General features: G+C 50.3%; 1 protein-coding gene across 1 annotated transcript in view; it reads right to left on the bottom strand.

The window, feature by feature from the left end:
- The window catches only part of LOC115466378 (zinc finger protein 82 homolog), a 112,454-nt gene that overhangs the window by 62,880 nt on the left and 23,002 nt on the right, over nucleotides 1–26,572 (bottom strand). Inside the window, exon 3 of the mRNA XM_030197575.1 lies at nucleotides 4,736–4,862. Within this exon, the coding sequence (XP_030053435.1) occupies nucleotides 4,736–4,862 (127 nt within the window). The remainder of the gene's footprint in view (nucleotides 1–4,735; nucleotides 4,863–26,572) is intronic.

The raw sequence follows: 26,572 nt of genomic DNA, 5'->3' as shown, positions 1-26,572 counted from the left end.
TCCTGCAGAAAAGCCAACAACTGAGCCACAGAAGCCTGAAAAGGAGACCATGCATGGGCATCACACCAAACCACAAACGTACGCCAAACCCGGGCGTACGCAGTCAAAGTAGATTGCTTACACGCATGCAAAAGAGTAGCTATAACAACATCAGAATAGCCTTTCTTTCTCAAATGTAACTTCTCAATAGCCAGGCCATAAGACCAAAGAGGGAGGGATCTTCCATATTTACCGGACCCTGATGAAGGAGATTGACCTGAACAGGTAGCCGAAAGGGCGACTCCACTAGAAGACGCAGTAGATCCGCATACCAGGGCCGCCGAGGCCAATCTGGAGCCACCAGAATGACTCGACCCGGATGCCGAGCAATCCTGAGAAGAACCCGCCCTATCAAGGGCCAGGGAGGAAACACATAAAGAAGAGCGTTTACCTGCCACAGCTGAAGAAGAGCGTCTAGACCTGCCGACTTTGGCTCCTTTCTTCTGCTAAAGAACACGGACACCTTGGCGTTTCTTTGGTTTACCATGAGATCCATCTTCGGACTTCCCCACTTCTGACAGATCAAATGAAATACCTCCTCAGACAACTCCCACTCGGCCGGGTCTAAAGTGTGTCGATTGAGATAGTCCTCTTGGATATTGTTGGTACCCGCAATGAACGCCGCCGACAGGGATTCCAGATGAAGTTCCGCCCACCGAAGGAGATGATTCGCTTCCTTCGCCAGGACTGAACTCCGAGTGCCGCCCTGACGGTTGATATAGGCTGCTGCCGTCGTGTTGTCCGAGAAAACACGTATCTCTTTCCCCTCCAACAGAGACTGAAACTGAAGGAGGGCACTGAACACCGCTCTGAGCTCGAGACGATTGATCGGCCAACTGGCTTCGGACGCCGACCAAGTTCCTTGGGCATACCGTTGCATACAATGAGCTCCCCAACCTGACAGGCTGGCATTTGTTACAAGAACTAGCCACTGTGGAATCGCCAGAGAAATTCCAATCCGTAAGTGGGGACCGTGAAGCCACCAAGACAGGCTGCGCTTCGCCGTGGCAATCCAAGGAAGCCTGCGTTGATAATCCTGAGAGATCAGAGACCATCTGCATAGAAGCGACAACTGCAGAGGTCTCATGTGAGCTCTGGCCCAAGGCACCACCTCCAAAGTCGCTGCCATTGAACCTAGAACTTGCACATAGTCCCAAGCTCGAGAACTGGACATCCGACGAAGATGGGAAATCTGAGCCTGAAGCTTCAGCACCCGCTCTTCTGGAAGAAAAACTCGTCCCCTCGCACTGTCGAATCGAACTCCCAGGTAATCCACCTGCTGAGACGGAACCAGATGACTCTTGGACAAATTGACCACCCATCCCAACGACTGAAGCAGACAAATGACTGGGTCGGTCACCCGACGGCTCTCCAGAACCAAACCTGCCCGAATCAACCAGTCATCGAGGTAGGGATGAACTCTGATTCCTTCCTTCTGCAAAAACGCTGCCACCACCACCATGATCTTTGAAAACATCCGAGGAGCTGTAGCGAGACCAAAGGGAAGCACCCGAAATTGGAAATGACGCCCAAGAACGGCAAAACGTAGAAAACGCTGATGTGGCTGCCAAATGGGAATATGAAGATATGCCTCTTTGAGATCTAAAGTGGTGAGGAACTCTCCTGGGTGAACCGCCGTCACCACGGACCACAAAGTCTCCATATGAAAATGCCGAACTCTCAGGAACTGATTTACCTTGCGTAGATCGAGAATGGGCCGAAAGGAGCCTCCTTTTCGAGGTACCACAAAATAAATGGAATACTGGCCCTTCCATATTTCTGCAGGAGGAAGAGGCACCACAGCTCCGATCTGCACGAGGGACCGCACAGTAGTCTGGACAACTACCCTCTTGGCGGGAGAACCACAGCGAGATTCCAAAAAGATGTCGCCTACGGGCGAAGAAAACTCTAGCTTGTAACCTTCTCTGATAATATCCAGTACCCATTGGTCTGAAATAATGTTGGCCCACTCTTCAAAAAACAGGTCAGCCGACCACCAATTTCGGGCACAGAAGAGTGGACCTGCGCCCCATCATTGCGAAGAACGTCCTGAAGCCCCAGGGCGAGAGAGGGGGCTGCAGAACGTTTATCGTTCCGAAAGGAAGCTCACTGCTGGAAGCGGTTGCGCTGAAAGTTAGGAACAGAGCGGCCCGGGCGATAACGCCGTGCCTCTCTGAAATGGGGACGAGAAAAAGAAACCGCAGAAGCCCTCTGCATCGGCCGACTCCTGTCTTGTGGAAGGCGTTGACCCTTAGAGTCACCCAAATCCTTGACAATTCTTTCCAAATCTTCCCCAAAGAAAAGTCTGCCTCGGAAAGGAAGCCGAGTGAATCTCTGCTTGGAGGCCAAATCTGCCACCCAATGGCGCAACCACAACAAACGACGAGAAGAAACCGAGAGGGCCATAAGCTTAGCAGAAGAGCGCACAAGATCACAAAGAGCATCAGCTAAATAAGCTAAGCCTGATTCCAGAAAAACGGAGACAGATTGCAAGCGGAGACCATCATCCGGATCTTGCTCCTGTGCTTGATGAAGCCAACTAAGACACGCTCTAGCCAAGTAGGAACTACAAATGGACGCTTGCAAAGCCAAGGCTGAAACTTCAAATGAACGCTTCAGAGAGGCCTCTAGGCGACAATCTTGCATGTCTTTGAGTGCTACTCCACCTTCTACAGGGAGAGTAGTCTTTTTGGTAACCGCCGTTACCAATGCATCCGCAGTGGGGAAAGTATGCTTGTCCGCTTGATCCAAACCTACTGGATAAAGCCGCGACATTGCCTTGGCAACCTTAAAACTCCCCTCGGGATCAGATCACTGAGCCGAAATGAGCTCTTGAATGGCTTCATGCACAGGAAAAGCCTTAGAAGGCTTTCTTGTACTGGTCATCTTAAGATTGACCAAGGCAACCTGAGGCTCTGGATCTGAAATGTCCAAAGCTGCCAAAGCATTAGAAATCAAAGAAGCAAGTTCTTCTTTGTGGAAAACCCTCACCGCAGTAGGGTCATCTGGCTCTTCCTGCTTAACATCCCCGTCGTCAAAATTCTCAGTCCTAGAAAACCGGAGAGAATCTCCTGAGAAACCAGCCAAGGAAGGCAAGTGAGACCTATGGCCCAAAGAAACGCCCTCAGAAAATGAGGCAATTCTCCTTCTTTTAGGAACATCAGAAGCAGTAGAAAAATTCTGATCTCCTTCTGGCAAATTAGAAGAGGAAGGCAGCAAAGGGCCCTGAAAAGCCTGCTGAGGAGACTTTTTCAAAAGAAACGCCTGGTGTAGTAAAAGAATAAATTCTGGGGATAATGCAGCCTCAGAATCCCCAGGCAGCAAGAGAGGGTCTCCTGACAGGCGAACTGATGCGGCAGACAAGCGGTCCGAATCTGCTACAGTTAAAGGCTCCTAAACCGCCATCAGCTGACTGGCGGGAGCCAACTCGGGGGAGGTCAAAATGGCACAGGGAGAAATGCCCAGAGCGCGGGAAACCGCAGATTCCTCAGCTTAGTGCAGCCCGCTACACATACTCCCGCTGCAGATCTCTTCTTATCGCAGCGGGAGCAACGCTTTACTAATTCCGCCGCCATCACAAACGAGCCCCGCCAAAAGAAACAAATGAGCTACTCACCCCGCAGCCAACTTCAACAAAACAAATCCCCACAATAGCGAGTCTGAAGGCTTGCTCCCAGAAGGACAGCTGACTGCCCTGTGTCTGCTTCGTTTCTCTGTTTCCTTTTTTTTTTTTTTTTTTTTTTAAATAGACAAGCTGGAAATAAAAAACCTGAAACTGTGTCTTCTTTTTTTTTTTTTTTTTTTTTTTACAACTGGTGAGGAAGGAGACAGCTACCAGGAAAGGAAACTAGAGGGGGACACAGGGTGAGGCAGGGACCCCTGAGGAAGTATGCCTCTAAGGATGGCAAACAAGCCAAACGCCTCCACACTCAACTGGCTAGCCAAAACTAGCCCAGGAGGAGTCCCAGGGAGCTGAATGCAGGAGCTGGTAAGGATATGTCCATCACCTGCTAGAGATAGAGATATACTAACGTGCAGAGGAGCTGGTTGTCCAATACCACTCACTAAAGTCAATGATCTCTATCTCCACCTGCTGGTAGATGGATACAACCCACCAGTTGATGGATTCATCTGCTGCCTGCGCTAAGGAAACATTACTTCTAATACTACGGAAATAAAGAAACGACATGTGATTTTTTTTGCCATTTATTAAAAACTTGGTTATTCCAGAAGTACCATCAAGATAATTGATCATGGTACCATCTGCTTATTGTTCTGCATATTTAGTGCTGTTGGCACTTCTCTGCACTTTGTAATTTTTTTTTAGGATGTATTAATATGATTATCAACCTTGAGCTATCACATTAGTTAAGTGGAATATAAATGTAAGATTAAATTAAAAATAATTAGAACAAAGTTTTGACCATAAACAGTAGTTGATGACTGATCAGCTCCACAGAAAAACCAAAGGTTAAGGTGATCCCCACAGCAACAAGTCAAACTGATATGCATGGGTGGTTGAGGCCTCTCAAAAACTTCTAAAGAACGTGGAAGCCTTTTCCTGCTCTAGGCTATCCTGCTTGTGCTTGGAAAATGGTGCTTGTAGACCACCTAGTATAGCCATGGTCCTAAGACTGGCCAAATATCTGGTTATACTACTATCATCTCAAAGTGTGCAACAGCACAATGCCCCTACCGAGAGAGATGAGGGCTGCATGGATCTCCTTCATCACCTTCTGGTAATTCTTCTTCTGCCATTCTTCTAAAACCTTCCATTCTTCCTCCAAGAAACAGGCCGCCACATCACTAAATGTCACTGGTACCTGCAACAAAAAAATAAATGATACACTTGGTATCTTCTTCTGCACCCTGGCTGGAAAGGATTTAGGGCCTCTCATTACTCTTTATAAGGGTAATTTTATAAGCTATTTGAGCATGTAGAACAGGGTTTACATACTCAAGTAGGAGGCTTATAAAATTACCTTGAGCTTAACTGCTGCTGAACAGGGTGGAACAGAATTCCAGAACTTCGTAAGGCTCAAGAAGGAAGCAGCATAATGATTCCCCGTCCCCTAAAAGGCAGGGCAGAGCCTATAGATTTCTGTTTCGTCAGCTGGGTCTCCTGCTACAGCCACCACCAGAGTAGAAAGTGAATTTATGTTACCTCCCCCTCTCCTCCCCTGCACAACCGTGACCACAGCAACTAGCCATTTTTACCAGGGCTTCAAATGCTATGTCCCCACTGCAACAGTTGGTGTCGGTATTGGCTGCCACACACAAACTGGGGCTGCTAGTTCTGCTGGGAGCTAAACTGCAGGGCCTGAGGAGAGAGGTATAGGCGGAGTGATTACTAAGCCAGCCAGGTTTGGAGAGGTGGGGGAGAAGAGAAGTGGAAAGAAAATGAATGTGTTAGGAGGGCAAAAGCAGGGAAAAGAGAAATGTGTGTGCTGGGAGGGGCAAGGAGAAATACTGCTTGTGGAGGGAGGGGCATTTTTTGTGCACAGCTCACCCCCCCCCCCCCCCCCCCCCCCCCGCATAAGACCTGGCTTTTTACTGCCTCAGGCCTGACATCTTCCCAGCTTTTTCCCTTGTTCGGCTATCTTTTCTCAAACTTCAGCTTAATTTCCCTCCTCCTGCAAGCTAAAGCCTCCTGCTTTTTCTGCCTCCTCCCCACTTTCAGGCTAATCATTCCACACTTACTCTCTCCCCACGCCATGTTCTCTCTGCCCTCCATCCCCATCCCCTGAAAGATGACCATTTGTTTTCTCCACCCTCCCATCAAGACCCTAGCTCTTTATGCTCTCCAAGCCTTTTCCCTCAATGCACACATACACCCGGAACAGAGCAGGTCTGGCTGCCTTCTGGTAACTTCTAGGTTAGCAAATTACAGTTATTTGGAAAAATTACCTAATTTTCTTTCCTTTAGTGCCAAAGGATCAGTCCACACAAATGGATTGTGACCATCCGCTAGCAGGTGGAGAGAGAACACGCTAATGAGTTATGCCTCATAAGCTCCTGCACTTAGCAACTAAGCCAGTATTTAATAACAAAGCAGTGAAAGAGATTGACTTCCAGAGAAAAAAAAACTCCAGCCTCTAGATAGAAAAAGAACTATGAAATAAAGAAAACTCATGCCTTAGAAATAATGGAACCAGAATACAAACACCCAAAATTACATAGAACCCTGAAAAACCGAAACCAAAGAAGGGTGGGCTCTGGACTGATCCTTCGGGACTAAAGGAAAGAAAATTATTAAGTAATTAATTTTACAATCTATTACATCCCAAAGCAGTCCAGATAAACGGGATGTACAAAACCAAGAGGGGACGGACTGATATCCCTGCAGCGAGAACAGTGCTCTCGGACAATGTCGGAGCCTTGCAAATCTCCTCTATAGTGGCTGACTTCAAGTGGGCCACTGACGCTGCCATGGCTCGAACACTATGAGCCGTGACATGACCCTCAAGAGTCAGCCCAGCTTGGGCGTAAGTGAAGGATATGCAATCTGCTAGCCAATTTGAAATGGTGTGTTTCCCGACAGCCACTCCCCTTCTGTTGGGATCAAAAGAAACAAACATTTGGGCGGACTGTCTGAAGGGGCTTGTCCGCTCCAGATAGAAGGCCAATGCTCTTTTGCAGTCCAATGTGTGCAACTGACATTCAGCGGGGCGGGTATGAGGATGGGGAAAGAATGTTGGCAAGACAATTGACTGGTTCAGATGGAACGCCGACAACACCTTGGGCAAGAACTTAGGATGAGTGCGGAGGACTACTCTGATGATGAAATTTAGTATATGGAGCATGGGCTACCAAGGCTTGGAGCTCACTGACTCTACGAGCTGAAGTAACAGCCACCAAGAAAATGACCTTCCAGGTCAAGTACTGCAGATGGCAGGAATTCAGTGGCTCCAAAGGAGGTTTCATCAGCTGGGTGAGAACGACATTGAGATCCCATGATACTGTAGGAGGTTTGACAGGGGGCTTTGACCAAAGCAAACCTCTCATGAAGAGAACAACTAAAGGCTGTCCAGAGATAGGTTTACCTTCTACACGGTAATGATAAGCACTAATTGCACTAAGATGAACTCTTATGGAGTTGGTCTTAAGACCAGACTCAGACAAGGGCAGAAGGTATTCAAGCAGGATCTGTATAGGACAAGAGCGAGGGTCTAGGGCCCTGCTGTCACACCAGATTGCAAACCTCCTCCATTTAAAAGAGGATCTCTTTTTAGTGGAATCTTTCCTGGAAGCAAGCAGGAGTCTCGGGAGACACCCTCCGACAGACCCAAGGAGGCAAAGTGTATGCTCTCAACATCCAGGCCACGAGAGCCAGGAACCGGAGGTTCGGATGCAGAAGCACCTCCTCATTACTACTACTACTTAACATTTCTAGAGCGCTACTAGGGTTACGCAGCGCTGTACAGTTTAACAAAGGACAGTCCCTGCTCGAAGGAGCTTACAATCTAAAGGACGAAATGTCAAGTTGGGGCAGTCAAGATTTTCTGAATAGAGGTGTAGTGGTTAGGTGCCGAAGGCAACATTGAAGAGGTGGGCATTGAGCAAGGATTTGAAGATGGGTAGGGAGGGGGCCTGGCGTATGGGCTCAGGGAGTTTATTCCAAGCATGGGGTGAGGCGAGGCAGAAAGTGCGGAGCCTGGAGTTGGCGGTGGTGGAGAAGGGTACTGAGAGGAGGGATTTGTCTTGAGAGCGGAGGTTACGGGTAGGAACGTAAGGGGAGATGAGGGTAGAGAGGTAAGGAGGGGCTGCAGATTGAGTGCATTTGTAGGTTAGTAGGAGAAGCTTGAACTGTATGCGGTACCTGATCGGAAGCCAGTGAAGTGACTTGAGGAGAGGGGTGATATATCGGTCCAGGCGGAAGATAAGACGTACAGCCGAGTTCTGAACGGACTGAAGGCTGGAAAACACTCCAATCTCCACGGTTCTTCGGAGGACAACTCCAGAAGCAGCGGGAACCAAATCTGACGCAGCCAGAAAGGAGCGATCAGAATCATGGTTCCATGATCCTGCTTGAGTTTCAGCAAAGTCTTCCCCACCAAAGGTATGGGAGGATATGCATACAGGAGGACCTTGTGGAACACAAACAAGCAGATCAGTATAATATCCAAAAAAAAACTTTATTGAAGATACAGTGTTTTTTTTGGCTATTATACTGATCTGCTTGTTTGTTTTCCACGTTGGATTTTGCAGATCGGTTGCCTTACTGTTTTCTGGGATACAGGAGGCCCTTGCCCCAATGTAGGAGAAAGGCATCCGACGCTAGCCTGCCATGGGCCTGAAGTCTGGAACAGAACTGAGGGGCCTTGTGATTGATCTGAGTGGCAAAAAGATCCACCGAGGGGGTGCCCCACGCTCGGAAGATCTTGCGTACCACACCCGAGCTGAGTGACCACTCATGAGGTTGCATTATCCTGCTCAATCGGTCGGCCAGACTGTTGTTTACGCCTGCCAGATAAGTGGCTTGGAGAAACATGCCATGCCAGCGAGCCCAAAGCCACATCTGAACGGTTTCCTGACACAGGGGGCGAGATCCGGTGCCCCCCTGCTTGTTGATGTAGTACATGGCAACCTGATTGTCTGTCTGAATTTGAATGATTTGATTGGACATCCGATCTCTGAAAGCCTTTAGCACGTTCCAGACCGCTCTCAACTCCAGGAGGTTGATCTGAAGACCGGTTTCCTGGAGGGACCAAACTCCTTGAGTGTGGAGCCCATCGACATGAGCTCCCCACCCCAGAAGAGATGCATCCGTCGTCAGCACCTTTTGTGGCTGAGGAATTTGAAAGGGACGTCCCACGGTCAAATTGGATCGAATTATCCACCAATAGAGGGAATTGAGAAACTCTGTGGACAGCTGGATAACATCCTCTAGATCCCCCGCAGCCTGATACCACTGGGAAGCTAGGGTCCATTGAGCTGATCTCATGAGAAGGCGGGCCATGGGAGTCACATGAACTGTGGAGGCCAGATGGCCCAACAATCTCAACATCTGCCGAGCTGTGATCTGCTGAGATGCTCTGACCCAAGAAACGAGGGACAGAAGATTGTCTGCCCTTGCTTCGGGGAGGTAGGCGTGAGACGTCTTGGAGTCCAGCAGAGCTCCTATGAATTCTAGTTGTTGGACTGGAAGAAGATGGGACTTTGGATAATTGATAACAAACCCGAGTAGCTCCAGGAGTTTGAGAGTCATCTGCATGGACTGCTGAGCTCATGCCTCGGAAGTGCTCTTCACCAGCCAATCATCGAGATAAGGGAAGACAGGCACTCCCAGCTTGCGTAGAGACAGGCTTGCGTAGAGACGCTGCCACTACCGCCAGGCATTTGGTGAACACCCGGGGCGTGGAGGCGAGACCAAAGGGCGGTACACAATACTGAAAGAGCTGTGTTCCCAGACGGAATCGAACATACTGCCTGTGAGCTGGCAGTATCGGAATATGTATATAAGCATCCTTCAAGTCCAGAGAGCATAGCCAATCGTTTTCCTGAATCATGGGAAGAAGGGTGCCCAAGGAAAGCATCCTGAACTTTACTCAAATCAGATATTTGTTCAGGGCCCTTAGGTCTAGGATGGGACGCATCCCCCCTGTTTTCTTTTGCACAAGGAAGTACCTGGAATAGAATCCCAGCCCTTCTTGCCCTGGTGGAACGGGCTCGACTACATTGGCGCTGAGAAGGGCGGAGAGTTCCTCTGCAAGTACCTGCCTGTGCTGGAAGCTGAAGGACTGAGCTCCCGGTGGGCAATTTGGAGGTTTGGACATCAAATTGAGGGAATATCCTAGCTGGACTATTTGGAGAACCCGCTGATCGGAGGTTACAAGAGGCCACCTCTGGTGAAAAAATTTTAACCTCCCTCCGACCGGTAGATCATCCGGCACAGACACTTTTAAGTCGGCTATGCTCGCCTGGAGCCAGTCAAAAGTCCGTCCCTTGCTTTTGCTGGGGAGCTGCAGGGGCCTGTTGAGGCGCACGCAGTTGACGTGAACGAGCGCACTGGTGCTTAGCCTGAGCAGGCTGGCGGGAAGGAGGATTGTACCTGCGCTTATTGTAAGCATATGGGAGTATTCCTCTGACCCCCATAAAAACGTCTACCTGAAGAGGTAGATGCTGAAAGCGTCCGGTGGGAGAGTTTGTCGAATGCGGTTTCCAGCTGATTGAGCTGTTCTACCACCTGTTCGACCTTCTCGGCAAAAATATTATCCCCCCGGCAAGGAGCGTCTGCAATCCGCTGCTGGACATGACTGTCCAGGTCAGAGGCACGCAGCCATGAGAGTCTGCGCATCACTATACCTTGAGCAGCGGCCCTAGACGCAACATCAAAAGTGTCACAAGCACCCCTGGACAGGAATTCACAACACGCCTTCAGCTGCCTGACCACCTCCTGAAAAGCTCCCTTCGGAGCAGGCCAAGTCCGCCAGTTGCTTCACATTATTCCACATATGGATGCTCGTGTACTGCTGGCAGGACTGGATCTTGGCCGCGAGCATAAAGAAATGATAGGCCTTCCTCCTAAAAGAGTCCAGAGTTCTAGACTCCCGCCCCGGGGGCGCCGAGGCATAATCCCTAGAACTCCTGGCTCTCTTGAGAGCGGAATCCACAACTCCAGAGTCATGAGCCAACTGGGTCTTCATCAACTCCGGGTCCCCGTGAATCCGGTACTGGGACTCAATTTTCTTAGGGATGGTGGGATTAGTTAGTGGTTTCATCCAGTTTGCCATCAATGTCTGCTTAAGGACATTATGTAGGGGAACAGTGGATGACTCCTTAGGTGGTGAAGGATAGTCCAGGACCTCGAACATCTCAGCCCTGGGCTCATCCTCAGTGACCACTGGGAAGGGAATGGCAGTAGATATTTCCCGGACAAAAGATGAGAAAGACAAACTCTCGAGAGGAGAAAGCTTTCTCTCTGGTGAAGAAGTAGGATCAGAAGGAAGACCACAAGACTCCTCATCCGAGAAATATCTTGGATCCTTCTCTGCCTCCCACGAGGCCTCTCCCTCAGTATCAGACACAATCTCTCTGACCGCAGTCTGAAGCCGGGCCCGTCTCGACGCCGAGGAGCGATATCCTCGATGACAGTGTCGAGAAGTAGACTCCCGTGCCAACGGCAATGAAGCTCCCTCCACCGACGTCGACGGGGAAACCACTTGGGTGGCAGCCGACGCCTGCACCGCAAGTGGCACCGACACCAAAGGCGCACCACGGACGGGGAGCCAGCCGGCACATCTATCGACAGTACCGTAAGCGCAAGCACCGCCGGTACCGGAACAGACGATCACAGCAGCCTTTCCAGGATCCCTGGAACAATAGCCTCGAGGCGCTCGTCAAGAGTGGCTGTAGAAAAAGGTTGGGGAGTCGGTGCAGGAGTCAAAGCCCGAATCTGCTGAGGAGGCAGAGGCGGTACCGGGCTGTCCGGAGAAGTGCGCATCGACACCTCCTGAATGGAGGGTGAGCGGTCTTCCCGGTGTCGACGCTTCACGGGTGCCGAATCCCTCGGCGTCCCGGAGCTCTCGGTACCGTGACGGGAGGGCGACCGATGACAGTGCTTCTTCGCCTTCGCTCGCACGGTCTCGGTACCCCCCCCCCCCCCCGGTACCAACGAGACAGACGTGGAATCCAAACATCTCCTCGGGGTCGGGTCCAAAGAGGGTCGGTCTCGATGGGCCTGCACCGCAGGAGCCCTCGAGGCAGGTGGAGACCCACTCAATGGCCCACTGCTGCCAGCGTGAGATGGTCTCTGGACAGCCATTACCAGCACTCCGGCCGTCGATGAACTCTCCAGTGCCGACATCAACACCGCCACCGACGATCTCGGTACCGCTGCCAACGTCGAAGAACCGGGCGAAGCGTGGAACAGGCGCTCCCACTGAGCTAATTTCGACGCTTGAGTCCACAGCAAAGTACAAGCGTCGGGGCGATGACTCACCCCAAGACACTGAATACATGAAGCGTGTGGATCAGTGACCGAGATTGCCCGGCTGCACCGAGTGCACTTCTTGAAGCCGCTGGCAATCTTCGATGACATCAACGGAAAAATCGCGGCGGCAAAATCAAAAGACGCAATGGCACCAAAAAAGGGGAAAAAAACAAAACCCCGTACGGGCGGCTAACAGGGCCGCACACAAAACGAAAACAAAAAAAAACTTCCGACAAACTAGAAAAGGAAGGAAAGTTGACTAACTTTTTTATTTTTTTTTTTTGAAAGAACAAGTGAGCGTACTCGCAAAAACAAGAGAAACGATGGCGAAAAATCGCAAGAGCTCTCTCCTGAGGCGCAGAGCGACCATAAAACAGCCGCCCTGACCGCAGAAAAAAAAAAGAGACTGAGGGGCATGTTCACACGACGGGCGGGAAGATGGCCACGCATATGCGGTGTGCGCACTCGTGCACACCAGGGCTCTAGCAAACTTTGTTGCTAGGAAGAATTCCGGTCCTGCGGCTGCCGTTGGACGTCAACCCATCAGTGACAACAAGCAGCCTGCTTGTCCTTGGAGAAACTGGAGACCGCTCTATCACCCTGCTCCGGGGCTCCCCAGAGAACCCGCTGGGCCAAGTGCGGACGCTTCCCCTCCTAAAAAAGTTTGAAACAAGAAGAGCAACCGTGGTAACACATTCATCTTCACCACCGCAATATGTCCCCACCAAGACAGCCTTTCCAGCGCCCCAAGTCTGTATGAATAGAAGATAAAATCTTATCATAATTAAGAGCATATAACTACCACAAGTCACAGGGCATACAAATACTGAGATATCAAAAAAGCTTGGCATAACTGATCCTCGTCCGCTCTCAAGGTAGAGATGCCCAACAGCTCACTTTTATCCATATTGACCTTCAAACCCACAACACATTCATACTTCTGAAATATCTCCAGAACAATAGAAGAGTCAAAATCAGAGTCCCTAATATACAATAGAACATCATCCACATATAGAGCAATATGGTGTTCCACACCACCCACCCAGACCCCATGAAAGTCCAGATGAGCACGTAGCTAAGGGTTCAATATAAAGTGCAGAGAGAAAAGAGGCGACAGAGGGCACTTCTGTCACATCTTCCGTCCAACACAAAAAAAAAAAAAAAAAAGAAGATGTGGAAGACCAATTAATGCAGAGACATGTCATACGGGCCACATAGAAAGTCGCTACCCACGCACAAAAATTAGCACCGAATCCCATTCTTTCCATCACCACGCGCAAAAAGGTCCCACTTACCCTATCAAATGCCTTCTTGGCACCCAGGAACGCAACCTACTCAGGAGATTGCTGGGTCTCCTAAATCAAGTGAAGGGTCCACTAAATACTGTCACTCACCTGCTGGCTGGGTATGAACCCCATTTGATGCAGCAGAACCCTAAGCATCCACATTAAGGGAGACAGGTCTAAATGCCGCGAATGTGGAGAAATCTTACTTGGTTTCGGCAACACGGTCACACCTGCCTCAGCCATAGAAGGGGGCAGCAATTGCTCTTCCAGCACCCAATTACCCACCCATACAAGCAATTCTCAACACCTCCCCCAGCCCAAGAGGCTCCCCGAGTTAAGTATGCTTGGCCTAAGTCGAAGGAGTGTAACAGAATCCAAATACTGCTCTATAACAGAGGCTCTCCACTAGCCCCTCTATATGACTTGATAATATTGAAGAAAACAATTTGAATGCCAGAATCTATATAGCGCCAGTTCCCATCACGTCCCTTAATCTTTTGAATATTAGTACTAACTCGCTTAGCCCTAAGATAGTGTGCTATTGGCCTAGATTTATTAGCAAACAAAAAAACACCGATGAAGGTTAGTGCAAAAAAAGTCTACCTCTGCCATCTGAAGTTGAGAGAGCTCCCAGTGAACATCCCAGAGCTCCCACAAAAGCTGGGGATCAAGAGATCTCTTATGCTGGTGCTCCAGGTCTAGCAAACATCGCCACGACCGTAAGGAGTGCTCACCCCTCCTCCATTACCAAATAGCCACACTCCCACCCCAAGTACCCCTCCAACACAAAGTTCAAGTTGCAGAGAAAAAGAGCAAATATAACTAAGAACATCTTTTGCAACTTCTTTCCACAGCCCACTACCACCTGCTACGCCGAATCCATGCGGGGTTTAGTCTCCGAAGGCGCAGATTTCTTAGAGGCAGGGATGTTGTTGCAGCCAAGTGCCTGCGATGCTATCTATGCTTCCTTGACGGTCTTCACTCTCCAAGATTTCCCCTCTACAGTAAGCCAGACAGCAAAAGAAAAGAGCCAGCAATAACAGTATCCACGAGCTCGCAGAAACTGGGTTACTTCCCAGAAGAAGTGGTACTTCAATCTCAGGAATTCCCTTAAACCGCAGGCTGCAACACCTGGACCTATTTTCAAGTTTCTCCAGTTGTTCCTGCTCCTCCTGAATAGCCACACTTTCCTTAGAGAGGGAGCCTTTAACAGTAGTCACTTCACCCTGCAGCGACTCCACAGACTCCTCCATCATTGATACATAGGTGTCCAACTCTCCGATTTCTACCTCAATGTCCTTCAAGGTGTCCTGCACATCACTATGGACTCCCGCTATATCAGCTTTTAATTCCTGAAAACCCACGATATCATTCTTGGTAATATCCACCAGTTTTGCAGGGGCTGGCATTTGGTCATCTTCCTCTGAATCAGAAGGGCTTGTCGCCATCTTCTTCGGGCTTGCCACTGGTTCTGCCGACTCCAACCTCTGTTTTTCACTCTGCTCTGCCCAACAGGCTTTTTCTGGGCGACATACCACTCCCTACAGACACACCGAAAAGGCACTATCTTGTAGTGTAAAAAGACAAGAATTGCTCTTGTATGCTGAAGTCCCAGTGGAGCTTCCAAATTATGCTGCCATTCTATAAAATGATGACACTGCCGCTACCTATTTCTGAAACTTTCAGGTGTAGACAGTGCATGATAAATAAGGACCCACAACTCATCATTGTGGAATATGTGTCCCACTGTGATAGCTTCTCCTGGGAGTACTTCATCTTCTGGCACTCATCCCATCTTGCCTCAGGATCCATCTGGCTATCCCCATGGTCCCCTTCTTCAAGCTGAGGAAGCCCCCACTCCCCCCCACACACTAAATCTAGCTCTCCCTGATCCACCGCCAAGCTAACCTTGAGCACAGGTGTCGCTATGGAGTGGCAAGTGCCACCACCCAAAAATGTTTTGCCACCCCAGTTTCAGTACGAAATGTACTTTGGAAAGGGGGGAGAAGCAGAAGGGGACATTACCTCTGCCCCCTTCCCCATATGAGGTCCAGTATCTTTCTTGCCCTTCCCTTCTCCCCCTCAGCAGTCCTTCACTGTTCCTGAGGCTGCTGGCAGCATTAGCAAGAAAAGCAGGCTGCCTCTCGTTGGCTCTGGAAATGGTCCCTCTACTGTGCTCCACAGAAAGTTGTGTCAGAGGAGGCGGAGCACAGCAGAGGGAGAACTTATGGGGCCAACCAGAGCAGCCTGCTTTTCTCACTGGTGGCCAAAGGAACAGTGAAGGACCACTGAGGGGGAGGATGGAAGAGCGAGAGATACCGGACAGGAGAAAGAGGAAGAAATACTGGACCACATGGGCTGGTGGGGGAGAGGAAGAAAATATGTCAGACCACAGGGAAAAGGAGAGAGATTCCAGAATTCAGGGAAGATGGGAGAGGGACAGAGATGGCAGAACATTGGGGGGGGGGGGGGGGGGGTACTGATGCTGGACTGAAGAGGGAGTGGAAGGAAGAGAAAACTTCAAAGCAGTGGGAAAGGGGGTATGCAGTACCATGAGGGAAGAGAGAGGAAAAGATGTTTGTTGGCTATGGAGTTTGGAATGTAGCAAAAAGGGGGGAAAAAAAAGAAGCTATACATGGGGAGGAACTGGGTCAAGAAGAGGTCATGCTGGGGATGAGGATACAAGATGCTAAACAGGGGGAAGGCATAGAGAGGGGAAACAATGTCAAATGAACAGGAAACCCTACAAAAACCACAAGACAGATGGGACTAGGGATGGGGGGAAGGGAATTTAGCATAAAATGGATGGGATTAGAGGGGGTAGAAGGGGGAACAGAGCACAAGATGGATGGGACTGGGAGGGGGAGAACAGAGCAGATCGCCAGGACTTGATATTCAAGTGGGAAAGCGTTGGGGGTAGAACAGGGAATTATGGACAAGAGAAATGGAATGGGAATTTTGAGGGGATACTGAGGACTTGGCAATTGATAGGTATGTGTGGGTAGGGTGTTGATGGATTAGGGGAATGATTAAGGGTATAAAATGGGGGGGGGGGTTAAGAGAGATAAGTTAGGGGAAAGGTTGAGACATGATGCAAATGACTTGGAAGACTGGACAAGATTGAAAAGGAATGGGGTACTAGGGAGGGGTATGAGAGGAAGGGGATGTATCTCTGAAGGGGTTAAGCGAGGATGAAAATGGTGAAAGAGGCAATAAGATGGGATAGAGGGTTAAGAGATGGAAAAATAGTCTGGAGGCAAAGGGAAAGAAGGAGAAACAGGAATGGAACTAGACCTGCTGAGAAGCAGTAGAGAACAGCTGAGGGCTGTGAAGGCGAGTACAGAGGAGGCGAGTTAAAGATAAGGGGGGGGATAAGACATTGGGCAAGGACAGAGGCATCAATGGGAATATTGAAGAGGGACTAGAAGGAGATGGGAAAGTTGGTGAGTTAGATGAGAGGTGAAAAGTAAACTAAGGACTAGAGGGTGAGAAAAAGTAGGAGAGTAAAAGCAAATAGATATAAACGCTGAGAAAGTGGGAAAAAAACAAAAAGGAAAGATCAGTGGTAGACATGTGGAGAAGGAAAGGAAGAACAAGAGTAGTAAAAAGAAATGGAAACAGGCCAAAGCAACAACCTTAAATTTTGCCAATCCTTTAAGGCTTGCCTGGAGAAACACTAGGATGTGCGCGATCTGAGCAAAGAAGGGAGACAGTCTACACTCAGAACACTAGCCCTCAAACGTCCTCCAACCCTCACATACACCATGCATGTAGAGCTTTTCCAGCCAGAAGCAAGATAGGAAAGACCAAAACAGAATAAAACCTTTTTTGTCTCAACCAAGCCCTTTCAATGACCAAGCATTAAGACCAAAGGGATACAGCCAGCTTCAATAATAAACCAGATAAAGATTTTAAAGATTGAAAAACCTTGCACTTATCATATAAGCTCGGCGTCGGTTACCACAGATGCTGAGGGCTCCATAGACGTAATCTCTTGACGCTCATGCAGAAAGACTGCTCTCCCCTGGATATCAAAATTCACCTGACACCACAGGTTTCAGACCAACTTTCCTCAGGGTTAGGGCTGTCTCTTCCCCGGATTTGCCACCAGCTGATAAAAACTTTATTGCTATAGTACTTATAACAGCTCCAATGGAGGTGAGCTACCACAATAGTGGTCTTGAAAGACTACCACATGGGTGCTTATTTATCTGAGAGTGCTCCTCTTAAATCAATAGTGATTTTTGCATTAGTACATTTTCCTGGTTTTTTGTTTATTCCATTTAGGTTTCTACCAGTGAAATTAGGGATTTGTTGTTTTAATTCCACGAGAGCAAAAGACATATTGTGGACCGCAACCCTAACACATCATAAATAGCATCTGCCAAGTAGGCCAACCCCACTTCCAGCTGGGTTGCAGACTGCTGATGCCACTTCAGGCAAGCTCCTGCCACAAACAAGCTGAACACCATCACTTCAAGGCCCAAAGAGGCCACTTCAAAAGGCTTGTTTCCGTGAGCCTTCTAGCTTCCTATCTTGTAAGTCTTTTGGGGAAATGCCCCCTTCCGCCAGCAAGGTGGTCATTTTATTTCCCGCAGTTACCATGGAGTCCACTCTGGGAAGCTGCAATTTATCTTTCTCCTAGTCCATTGGTCTGACCCACTATAGCTATTCTTATGTTCTTTAAAAATACCATCATGGAAGCCCAGACCAGATGCATTCCATGTATTAAAAAAAGGTGGAAAGAGGAGCAAACAGAATAGTTAAAAGGTGAAGTGAAAGAGGCTATTAGAGCTAAAAGAACATCCTTCAAAGAAAGGAAAAAAGGATCCAAATGAAGAAAATAAGAAGCAACATAAGCAGTATCAAGATAGATAAAAAGCACCAGTAAAGAAGACTAAAAGAGAATATGAAAGCATGCCATAGAGACAAAAAAAAAACTCACATTAACACCTTTTTTCAGGTATATTAGAAGCAGAGAACCTTGAGGTTCAGTGCTGTGGAAAAGTGAATGATACATACCTGTAGCAGGTGTTCTCCGAGGACAGCAGGCTGATTTTTCTCACGACTGGGTGACGTCCGCGTCAGCCCCCACCAACCGGAACAAAACTTTGCGGGCGGTCCCGCATGCAGGGCACACCCACCGCGCATGCGCAGCCGTCTTCCTGCCCGTGCGCGACCGTTCCGCCAGTTGAATGACAAGCAAAAATGATGAAACGCAACTCCAAAGGGGAGGAGGGAGGGTAGGTGAGAACAATCAGCCTGCTGTCCTCGGAGAACACCTGCTACAGGTATGTATCATTCACTTTCTCCAAGGACAAGCAGGCTGCTTGTTCTCACAACTGGGGTATCCCTAGCTCTCAGGCTCACTCAAAACAAGAACCCAGGTCAATTGAACCTCGCAACGGCGAGGGTACAACAGAAAATTGACCTACGAAGAACAACTAACTGAGAGTGCAGCCTGACCAGAATAAATTCGGGTCCTGGAGGGTGGAGTTGGATTTACACCCCAAACAGATTCTGCAGCACCGACTGCCCGAACTGACTGTCGCGTTGGGTATCCTGCTGGAGGCAGTAATGTGATGTGAATGTGTGGACAGATGACCACGTCGCAGCCTTGCAAATCTCTTCAATAGTAGCTGACATCAAGTGAGCCACTGACGCTACCATGGCTCTGACACTATGAGCCGTGACATGACCCTCTAGAGTCAGCCCAGCCTGGGCATAAGTGAAGGAAATGCAATCTGCTAGCCAATTGGAGATGGTGCGTTTCCCGACAGCGACCCCTAGCCTGTTAGGGTCGAAAGAAACAAACAATTGGGCGGACTGTCTGTGGGGCTGTGTCCGCTCCAAGTAGAAGGCCAATGCTCTCTTGCAGTCCAATGTGTGCAACTGACGTTCAGCAGGGCGGGTATGCGGTCTGGGGAAGAATGTTGGCAAGACAATTGACTGGTTAAGATGGAACTCCGACACCACCTTCGGCAGGAACTTTGGGTGGGTGCGGAGCACTACTCTGTTGTGATGAAATTTGGTATACGGAGCATGAGCTACCAGGGCCTGAAGCTCACTGACCCTATGAGCTGAAGTAACTGCCACCAAGAAAATGACCTTCCAGGTCAAGTACTTCAGATGGCAAGAATTCAGTGGCTCAAAAGGAGGTTTCATCAGCTGGGTGAGGACGACGTTGAGATCCCATGACACCGCAGGAGGCTTGATAGGGGGCTTTGACAAAAGCAGGCCTCTCATGAATCGAACGACTAAAGGCTCTCCAGAGATGGCTTTACCTTCCACATGATAATGGTAAGCACTAATCGCACTAAGGTGATTCCTTACTGAGTTGGTCTTGAGGCCAGACTCTGATAAGTGCAGAAGGTACTCAAGCAGGTTCCGTGCAGGGCAAGAACGAGGTTCTAGGGCCTTGCTCTCACACCAAACGACAAACCTCCTCCACTTGAAAAAGTAACTCTTTTTAGTGGAATCCTTCCTAGAGGCAAGCAAGACACGGGAGACACCCTCAGACAGACCCAACGCAGTGAAGTCTACGCCCTCAACATCCAGGCCGTGAGAGCCAGAGACTGAAGGTTGGGGTGCAGCAACGCTCCGTCGTTCTGCGAAATGAGAGTCGGGAAAACACTCCAATCTCCACGGTTCTTCGGAGGACAACTCCAGAAGAAGAGGGAACCAGATCTGACGGGGCCAAAAGGGCACGATCAGAATCATGGTGCCGCGGTCTTGCTTGAGCTTCAGTAAGGTCTTCCCCACCAAAGGTATGGGAGGATAAGCATACAGGAGGCCGGTCCCCCAATGAAGGAGAAAGGCATCCGACGCTAGCCTGCCGTGTGTCTGAAGTCTGGAACAGAACAGAGGCAGCTTGTGGTTGGTCTGAGAGGCGAAAAGGTCCACCGAGAGGGTGCCCCACTCTCGGAAGACCTTGCGTACCACTCTGGAATGGAGCGACCACTCGTGCGGTTGCATGACTCTGCTCAGTCTGTCGGCCAGACTGTTGTTTACGCCTGCCAGGTATGTGGCTTGGAGGAGCATGCCGAGCTGGCAAGCCCAACGCCACATCCAGACGGCTTCCTGACACAGGGGGCGAGATCCGGTGCCCCCCTGCTTGTTGATGTAATACATTGCAACCTGATTGTCTGTCCGAATTTGGATAATTTGACAGGACAGCCGATCTCTGAAAGCCTTCAGTGCGTTCCAGATCGCTCGGAGCTCCAGGAGGTTGATCTGAAGATCCTTTTCCTGGAGGGACCACAGTCCCTGGGTGTGAAGCCATCAACATGAGCTCCCCACCCCAGGCGAGATGCATCCGTCGTCAGCACTTTCGTGGCCTGTGGAATTTGGAATGGACGCCCCAAGGTCAAATTGGTCCGAATGGTCCACCAGTGCAGTGAAGTGCAGCAACTGGTGGAGAGGCGGATGACATCTGCTAGATTCCCGGTGGCTTGAAACCACTGGGAAGCTAGGGTCCATTGAGCAGATCTCATGTGAAGACGAGCCATGGGAGTCACATGAACTGTGGAGGCCATATGACCCAAAAGTCTCAACATCTGCCGAGCTGTGATCTGCTGAGACGCTCTGGTCTGGGAAGCCAGGGACAGGAGGTTGTTGGCCCTCGTTTCGGGAAGGAAGGCCTGAGCCATCTGGGTATTCAGCAGAGCTCCTATGAATTCCAGAGACTGGGTTGGCTGGAGATGGGACTTTGGGTAATTTATCACAAACCCCAGCAGCTCCAGGAGTTGAATAGTGCACTGCATGGACCGGAGAGCTCCTGCCTCCGAGGTGTTCTTGACCAGCCAATCGTCGAGATATGGGAACACGTGCACTCCCAGCTTGCGGAGATACGCCGCTACCACCACGAGGCACTTTGTAAACACCCGTGGGGCAGAGGCGAGGCCAAAGGGCAGCACACAATATTGAAAGTGCCGTGCGCCCAGGCGGAATCTGAGATACTGTCTGTGAGCTGGCAGTATCGGGATGTGAGTGTAAGCGTCCTTTAAATCCAGGGAACCTAGCCAATCGTTTTTCTGAATCATTGGCAGAAGGGTGCCCAAGGAAAGCATCCTGAACTTTTCTTTGACCAGGAATTTGTTCAGGCCTCTCAGGTCTAGGATGGGACGCATCCCCCCTGTTTTCTTTTCCACAAGGAAGTACCTGGAATAGAATCCCTGCCCTTCCTGCCCGGGTGGTACGGGCTCGACCGCATTGGCGCTGAGAAGGGCGGAGAGTTCCTCTGCAAGTACCTGCTTGTGATGGGAGCTGAAGGATTGAGCTCCCGGAGGACAATTTGGTGGCAGGGAGGCCAAATTCAGGGCGTATCCGCACCGCACTATTTGGAGAACCCACTGGTCGGAGGTTATGAGAGGCCGCCTTTGGTGAAAAAATTTTAACCTCCCTCCGACCGGCAGACCGTCCGGGTATGGACACTTTGAGGGCGGCTATGTTCCCGTGGATCCAGTCAAAAGCCCGTCCCCGGCTTCTGCTGTGGAGGCGCAGGGGGCTGCTTAGGCGCACGCTGTTGACGAGAACGAGCGCGCTGGGGCTGTCCCTGTGCCTGACGAGGCCTTCGGGCCGGCTGGTTGTACCTACGCTTGGTAAAGGCATAGGGTGCAGCCTGCCGGGCCCGGGAAAAACGTCCACCAGCTGAGGTGGATGCTGAAGGCGCCCGGTGGGAGAGCTTGTCGAGGGCGGTTTCCCGCTGATGCAGTTGGTCCACCAGCTGCTCGACCTTCTCACCAAAAATATTATCCCCCCGGCAAGGGACGTCGGCCAGTCTCTGCTGGGTGCGGTTGTCCAGGTCAGAGGCACGCAGCCATGAGAGCCTGCGCATCACTATACCTTGGGCCGCAGCACGAGATGCCACGTCACAGGTGTCATATATACCCCTGGACAGGAACTTTCTGCACGCCTTCAGCTGCCTGACCACCTCCTGAAAAGGCCTGGACTGCTCCGGCGGGAGCTTGTCAACCAGGTCCGCCAATTGCTTCACATTATTCCGCATGTGTTTGCTCGTGTAGAGCTGGTAAGACTGGATGCGGGTCACGAGCATGGAAGATTGGTAGGCCTTCCTCCCAAACGAGTCCAGAGTGCGAGACTCCCGCCCCGGGGGCGCCGAGGCGGTATCCCTCGAACTCCGTGCCCTCTTGAGAGCAGAGTCCACGACCGCTGAGCCATGAGGCAATTGGGGCCGCATTAACTCTGGATCCGAGTGGATTCTGTATTGGGACTCTGCTTTCTTAGGGATGGTGGGATTAGATAATGGTCTCATCCAGTTCCGAAGCAGTGTCTCTTTAAGGACATTGTGCAACGGTACCGTGGAGGACTCTCTAGGTGGTGATGGATAAATCGAGGACCTCGAGCATCTCAGCCATCGGCTCATCCACAGAGACCACGGGGAAGGGAATGCAGATAGACATATCCCTGACAAAGGAGGCAAAGGAGAGGCTCTCAAGAGGGGAGAGCTTTCTCTCTGGTGAAGGCGTGGGGTCGGAGGGAAGGCCCACAGACTCCTCTGAGGAGAAATATCTGGGGTCCTCCTCCTCCCCCCACGAGGCCTCTTCCTCGAGTGTCGGACATAAGCTCATGCTAGCTGAGTCCTCAACCGGGCCCGGCTCGACGTCGAGGCACCGAGGGCCTCGGTGTCGTAGAGCGGTGGACTCCCTCGCCGGCGGGGACGAAGCTCCCTCCATCGACGCGACGGGGACTCCACCTGCGTGGCCGGTCGAGACCGGCGCCGCAAGCCGGCGTCGGCGGCCTCGGCACCGGGCTAGAGCTCGCCGGCGCCACGGGTCAACGGCGCCGAGGGCGCAAGCACCCCCGGCGCCGGCACAGTCTGGCGCATCAGCCCTTCCAGGATCCCCGGAAGGATGGCTCGGAGGCACTCATCCAGGCCCGCTGCCGGGAAAGACGGGGGGGGACCGGTAGAGGCATCGGTGCCAGAAGCTGCTCAGGTCCAGGAGACTGCACCGAAGTGCTGGGACCCTGACGCAGTGGTACCTCTACTACAGAGGGGGACCTCTCCTCTCGACGAGGACGCTTCCTCGGCGTCGACTCCTCTCCGGCACCGAGGGCCGGATGCATCGATGGCGACCGATGACGGTGCTTCTTGGATTTCTTGCGATGCCCGTCATCAGCGCTAGGTGGGATGGAGGAGGAGGAGGTCGATCCCCCTCGGCCTCGAGGGACCGGGTCCAACAGGGTTCGGTCCCGAGGGCCCTGGGTAGAGGGAGTGACCGGGGCCGACTGCCCACGGGCCTCTCACCCCTGCCGTCACCAGAGGACCGGCGGGCCCTTTGCTCTTGGGGTCGATGCCATCGGTGCCGATTTCGTCGACATCGATACCGGTACCGAAGAACCGGCCGTCGATACCGATGCCGTCGAAGTCGACATCGAGGGGCCGGCGCAAGTTCCAAAAAGACGGTCCCGAAGAACTTGCCTCGCTACCTGAGTCCGTTTCCAGAGACCAAGACACAAAGTACACGACTTGGAATCGTGCTCCGGCCCGAGGCACTGGAGGCACCAAGCGTAAGTGTCGGTCTGCGAGATAGGCCGGCCGCACCGACCACACTTCTTAAATCCACTCGGGACCGCCCGCGAAGTTTTGTTCCGGTTGGTGGGGGCTGACGCAGACGTCACCCAGTCGTGAGAACAAGCAGCCTGCTTGTCCTCGGAGAACTAAATATAAAGAATAAACTTACGAACACAGAAACATGGTTTAATGGGACAGAGTCAGCATGGTTTCAGCCAAGGGAAGTCTTGCCTCACCAATCTGATTCATTTCTTTGAAGGCGTAAATAACAGGTGGATGACGGTGAGCCGGTTGATGTAGAGTAGCTGGATTTTCAGAAAGCTTTGACAAAGTTCCTCATGAGATATTCCTGAGAAAATTAAAGTCATGGGATAGGAGGTAATGTCCTTCTGTGGATTAAGAATGGGTTATTAGACAGAAAACAGAGGGTAGGGTTAAAATGTCCATTTTTCTCAATGGAGGAGGGTGAATACTGGAGTGCTGCAGGGATCTGTACTGGGACCAGTGCTATTTAACATACTTATAAATGATCTGGAAAACAGAACGATGAGTGAGTTGATTAAGTTTGCAGATAACACAAAAACTATTCAAAGTTGTCAAAACACATAATTGATTGTGAAAAATTGAAGGGAAGACCATAGCAAACTGAAAGATTGGGCATCCAAACGACAAATTAAATTTAATGTGGACAAATGCAAGGTGATGCACATTGGGAATAATTACCTGATGCTAGGGTCCACCTTGGGGGTTAGCACCAAGAAAAAGATCTAGGTGTCATTATAGACAATATATGATGAAATCTTCTGCCCAGAATGTGGTGGCAACCAAAAAGCAAACAGGATGCTAAGAATAATTAGGAGAGGGATGCAAAATAAGACTAAAAATATTATAATGCCTCTGTATCACTCCATGGTGTGACCTCACCTTGAGGAAATATTTTTTCACTCAAAGAAGTTAAACTCTGGAACTCGCTGCTGGAGGAAAGTCCGTAGTCTGTTATTGAGTTGGACATGGGGGAAGCCACTGCTTGCCCCAGTATTTGTAGCATGGAATGTTGCTACTAATCGGGTTTCTGCCAGGTAATTGTGACCTGGATTGGCCACTGTTGGAAGGAGGATACTGAGATAGATGGACCATTGATCTGGCACAGTAAGGCTATTCTTATGTTTTTAACTAACAGGTAGAGGCGAACCAACGCTCTTTCTGCTTTCAGCCCTGCATCTGATGAGACCCATTCTGCTGTAATCAGGTCCTGAATATCTGGATCATCGAGAATGCCTTAGAAGTACTTAAGTCCCCTCATGATCGACGAAGATGGAACTCCTGACGCAGAAGCAGAAGGTTCCTCAATGGAAAGGACCTCAGTACTTTCGGATCATCTCCCTCCTCCTCCTTCAACGATGGCTCCTCTGAATTGACTGAGGCCACATTCGACGAGGAAGAACAGAGATAGCCTTATCTGCCCACTCCTGGAGGAACTCTTAAGAATGGGCCTTCATGGTCTCTTAGTGCTTCACACAGCAGCACTAGCTGGCCCATAACCAATTGTTTGGAGAATAGTTGCCTTTCAGTAGGAACCCAATATTGAAAAGAACTAGATATAAAACTTGAGAGTCAAATAGATCTTCCAAAAGAAAATTTTTCCCCTGCCGAGCACCTAAATTTAGGTTCCTAGAAAGAGGGCAGTGCAAGATGAAGTTAAACACAAATTTAGAGGCCTTAGTTTTAAGCACATAAACATACATTTACATGCTTATTTTCAGACCATGATCAGCTGAAACAGGCTCCCAATTTAGGTATCTAAAGTGGCATGTTCCACATCTTTGCATAGTGCTCTAAATAAACAAATTCTGAGTCACTAAAACAAGAAGTGGTACAACCCAATGGATCACCTACTTGTCTGAAGCAGTGGCATAGCCACAGGTGGGTATAGGCCCACTCACTTTAGACTCAAACCCACCCAGCATGTGGCTGGCAGGGATCCCGAAGCTCTGCCAGATGAAGAAGCCTCGCATCTCTCCCTCCAGAAGAGTCACTTAACTCTACTCCTCCTCCAATCCTCCCCCCCCCCCCCCCCCCCAAGGTATCTGCAACATTCATTCAAGTACTTATATACCACTTAGATCTAAGCGATTTACAGGGTAGGTTTTTTTTTTTTTTTTTTTTGCTTAGTTTTTTTTACACAGGTACTGAGTCTGTCCCTAGTGGGATCACAATCTAAGTAGTACATTTACTGTTGTACCTGGGTCAAGGGAGGGTTAAGTGACATGCTCATGGTCACACGGAGCTGGAGAGGAAATTGAACCTGGTTCCACAAGATCTCAAACCCAATGTGATCTAAGTGGAGGAGTGGCCTAGTGGTTAGGGTGGTGGACTTTGGTCCTGGGGAACTGAGTTTGATTCCCGGCACAGGCAGCTCCTTGTGACTCTGGGCAAGTCACTTAACCCTCCATTGCCTGCCGCATTGAGCCTGCCATGAGTGGGAAAGCGCGGGGTACAAATGTAACAAAAAAAAAAAAATGCCAACCATCAGGCAGTATCGGGAATCAAATCTAGTTCCCCAAGTCCGAACCCACTACACTAACCATTAGGCCACTCCTCCCTCCATATTCCCCCTGCTCACGTCAGCCCGAGCCTTCCCTCTGAGGCAACTTCCTGTTCACAAGACCAGGAAGTTGCATCAAAGGGAAGGCTGGGAACTTGTGAGAGCAAGGGGAATGAGTTGTTGCTCGCTGCTGGTTAAGATCTAAAGGATTCAGAGGTGCTGAGAGAGTCGTGAGA

This window comes from Microcaecilia unicolor, chromosome 3 (assembly GCF_901765095.1).
Source record: "Microcaecilia unicolor chromosome 3, aMicUni1.1, whole genome shotgun sequence".
Classification (NCBI taxonomy): domain Eukaryota; kingdom Metazoa; phylum Chordata; class Amphibia; order Gymnophiona; family Siphonopidae; genus Microcaecilia; species Microcaecilia unicolor.
This window is presented reverse-complemented; position numbering and strand designations above follow the sequence as displayed.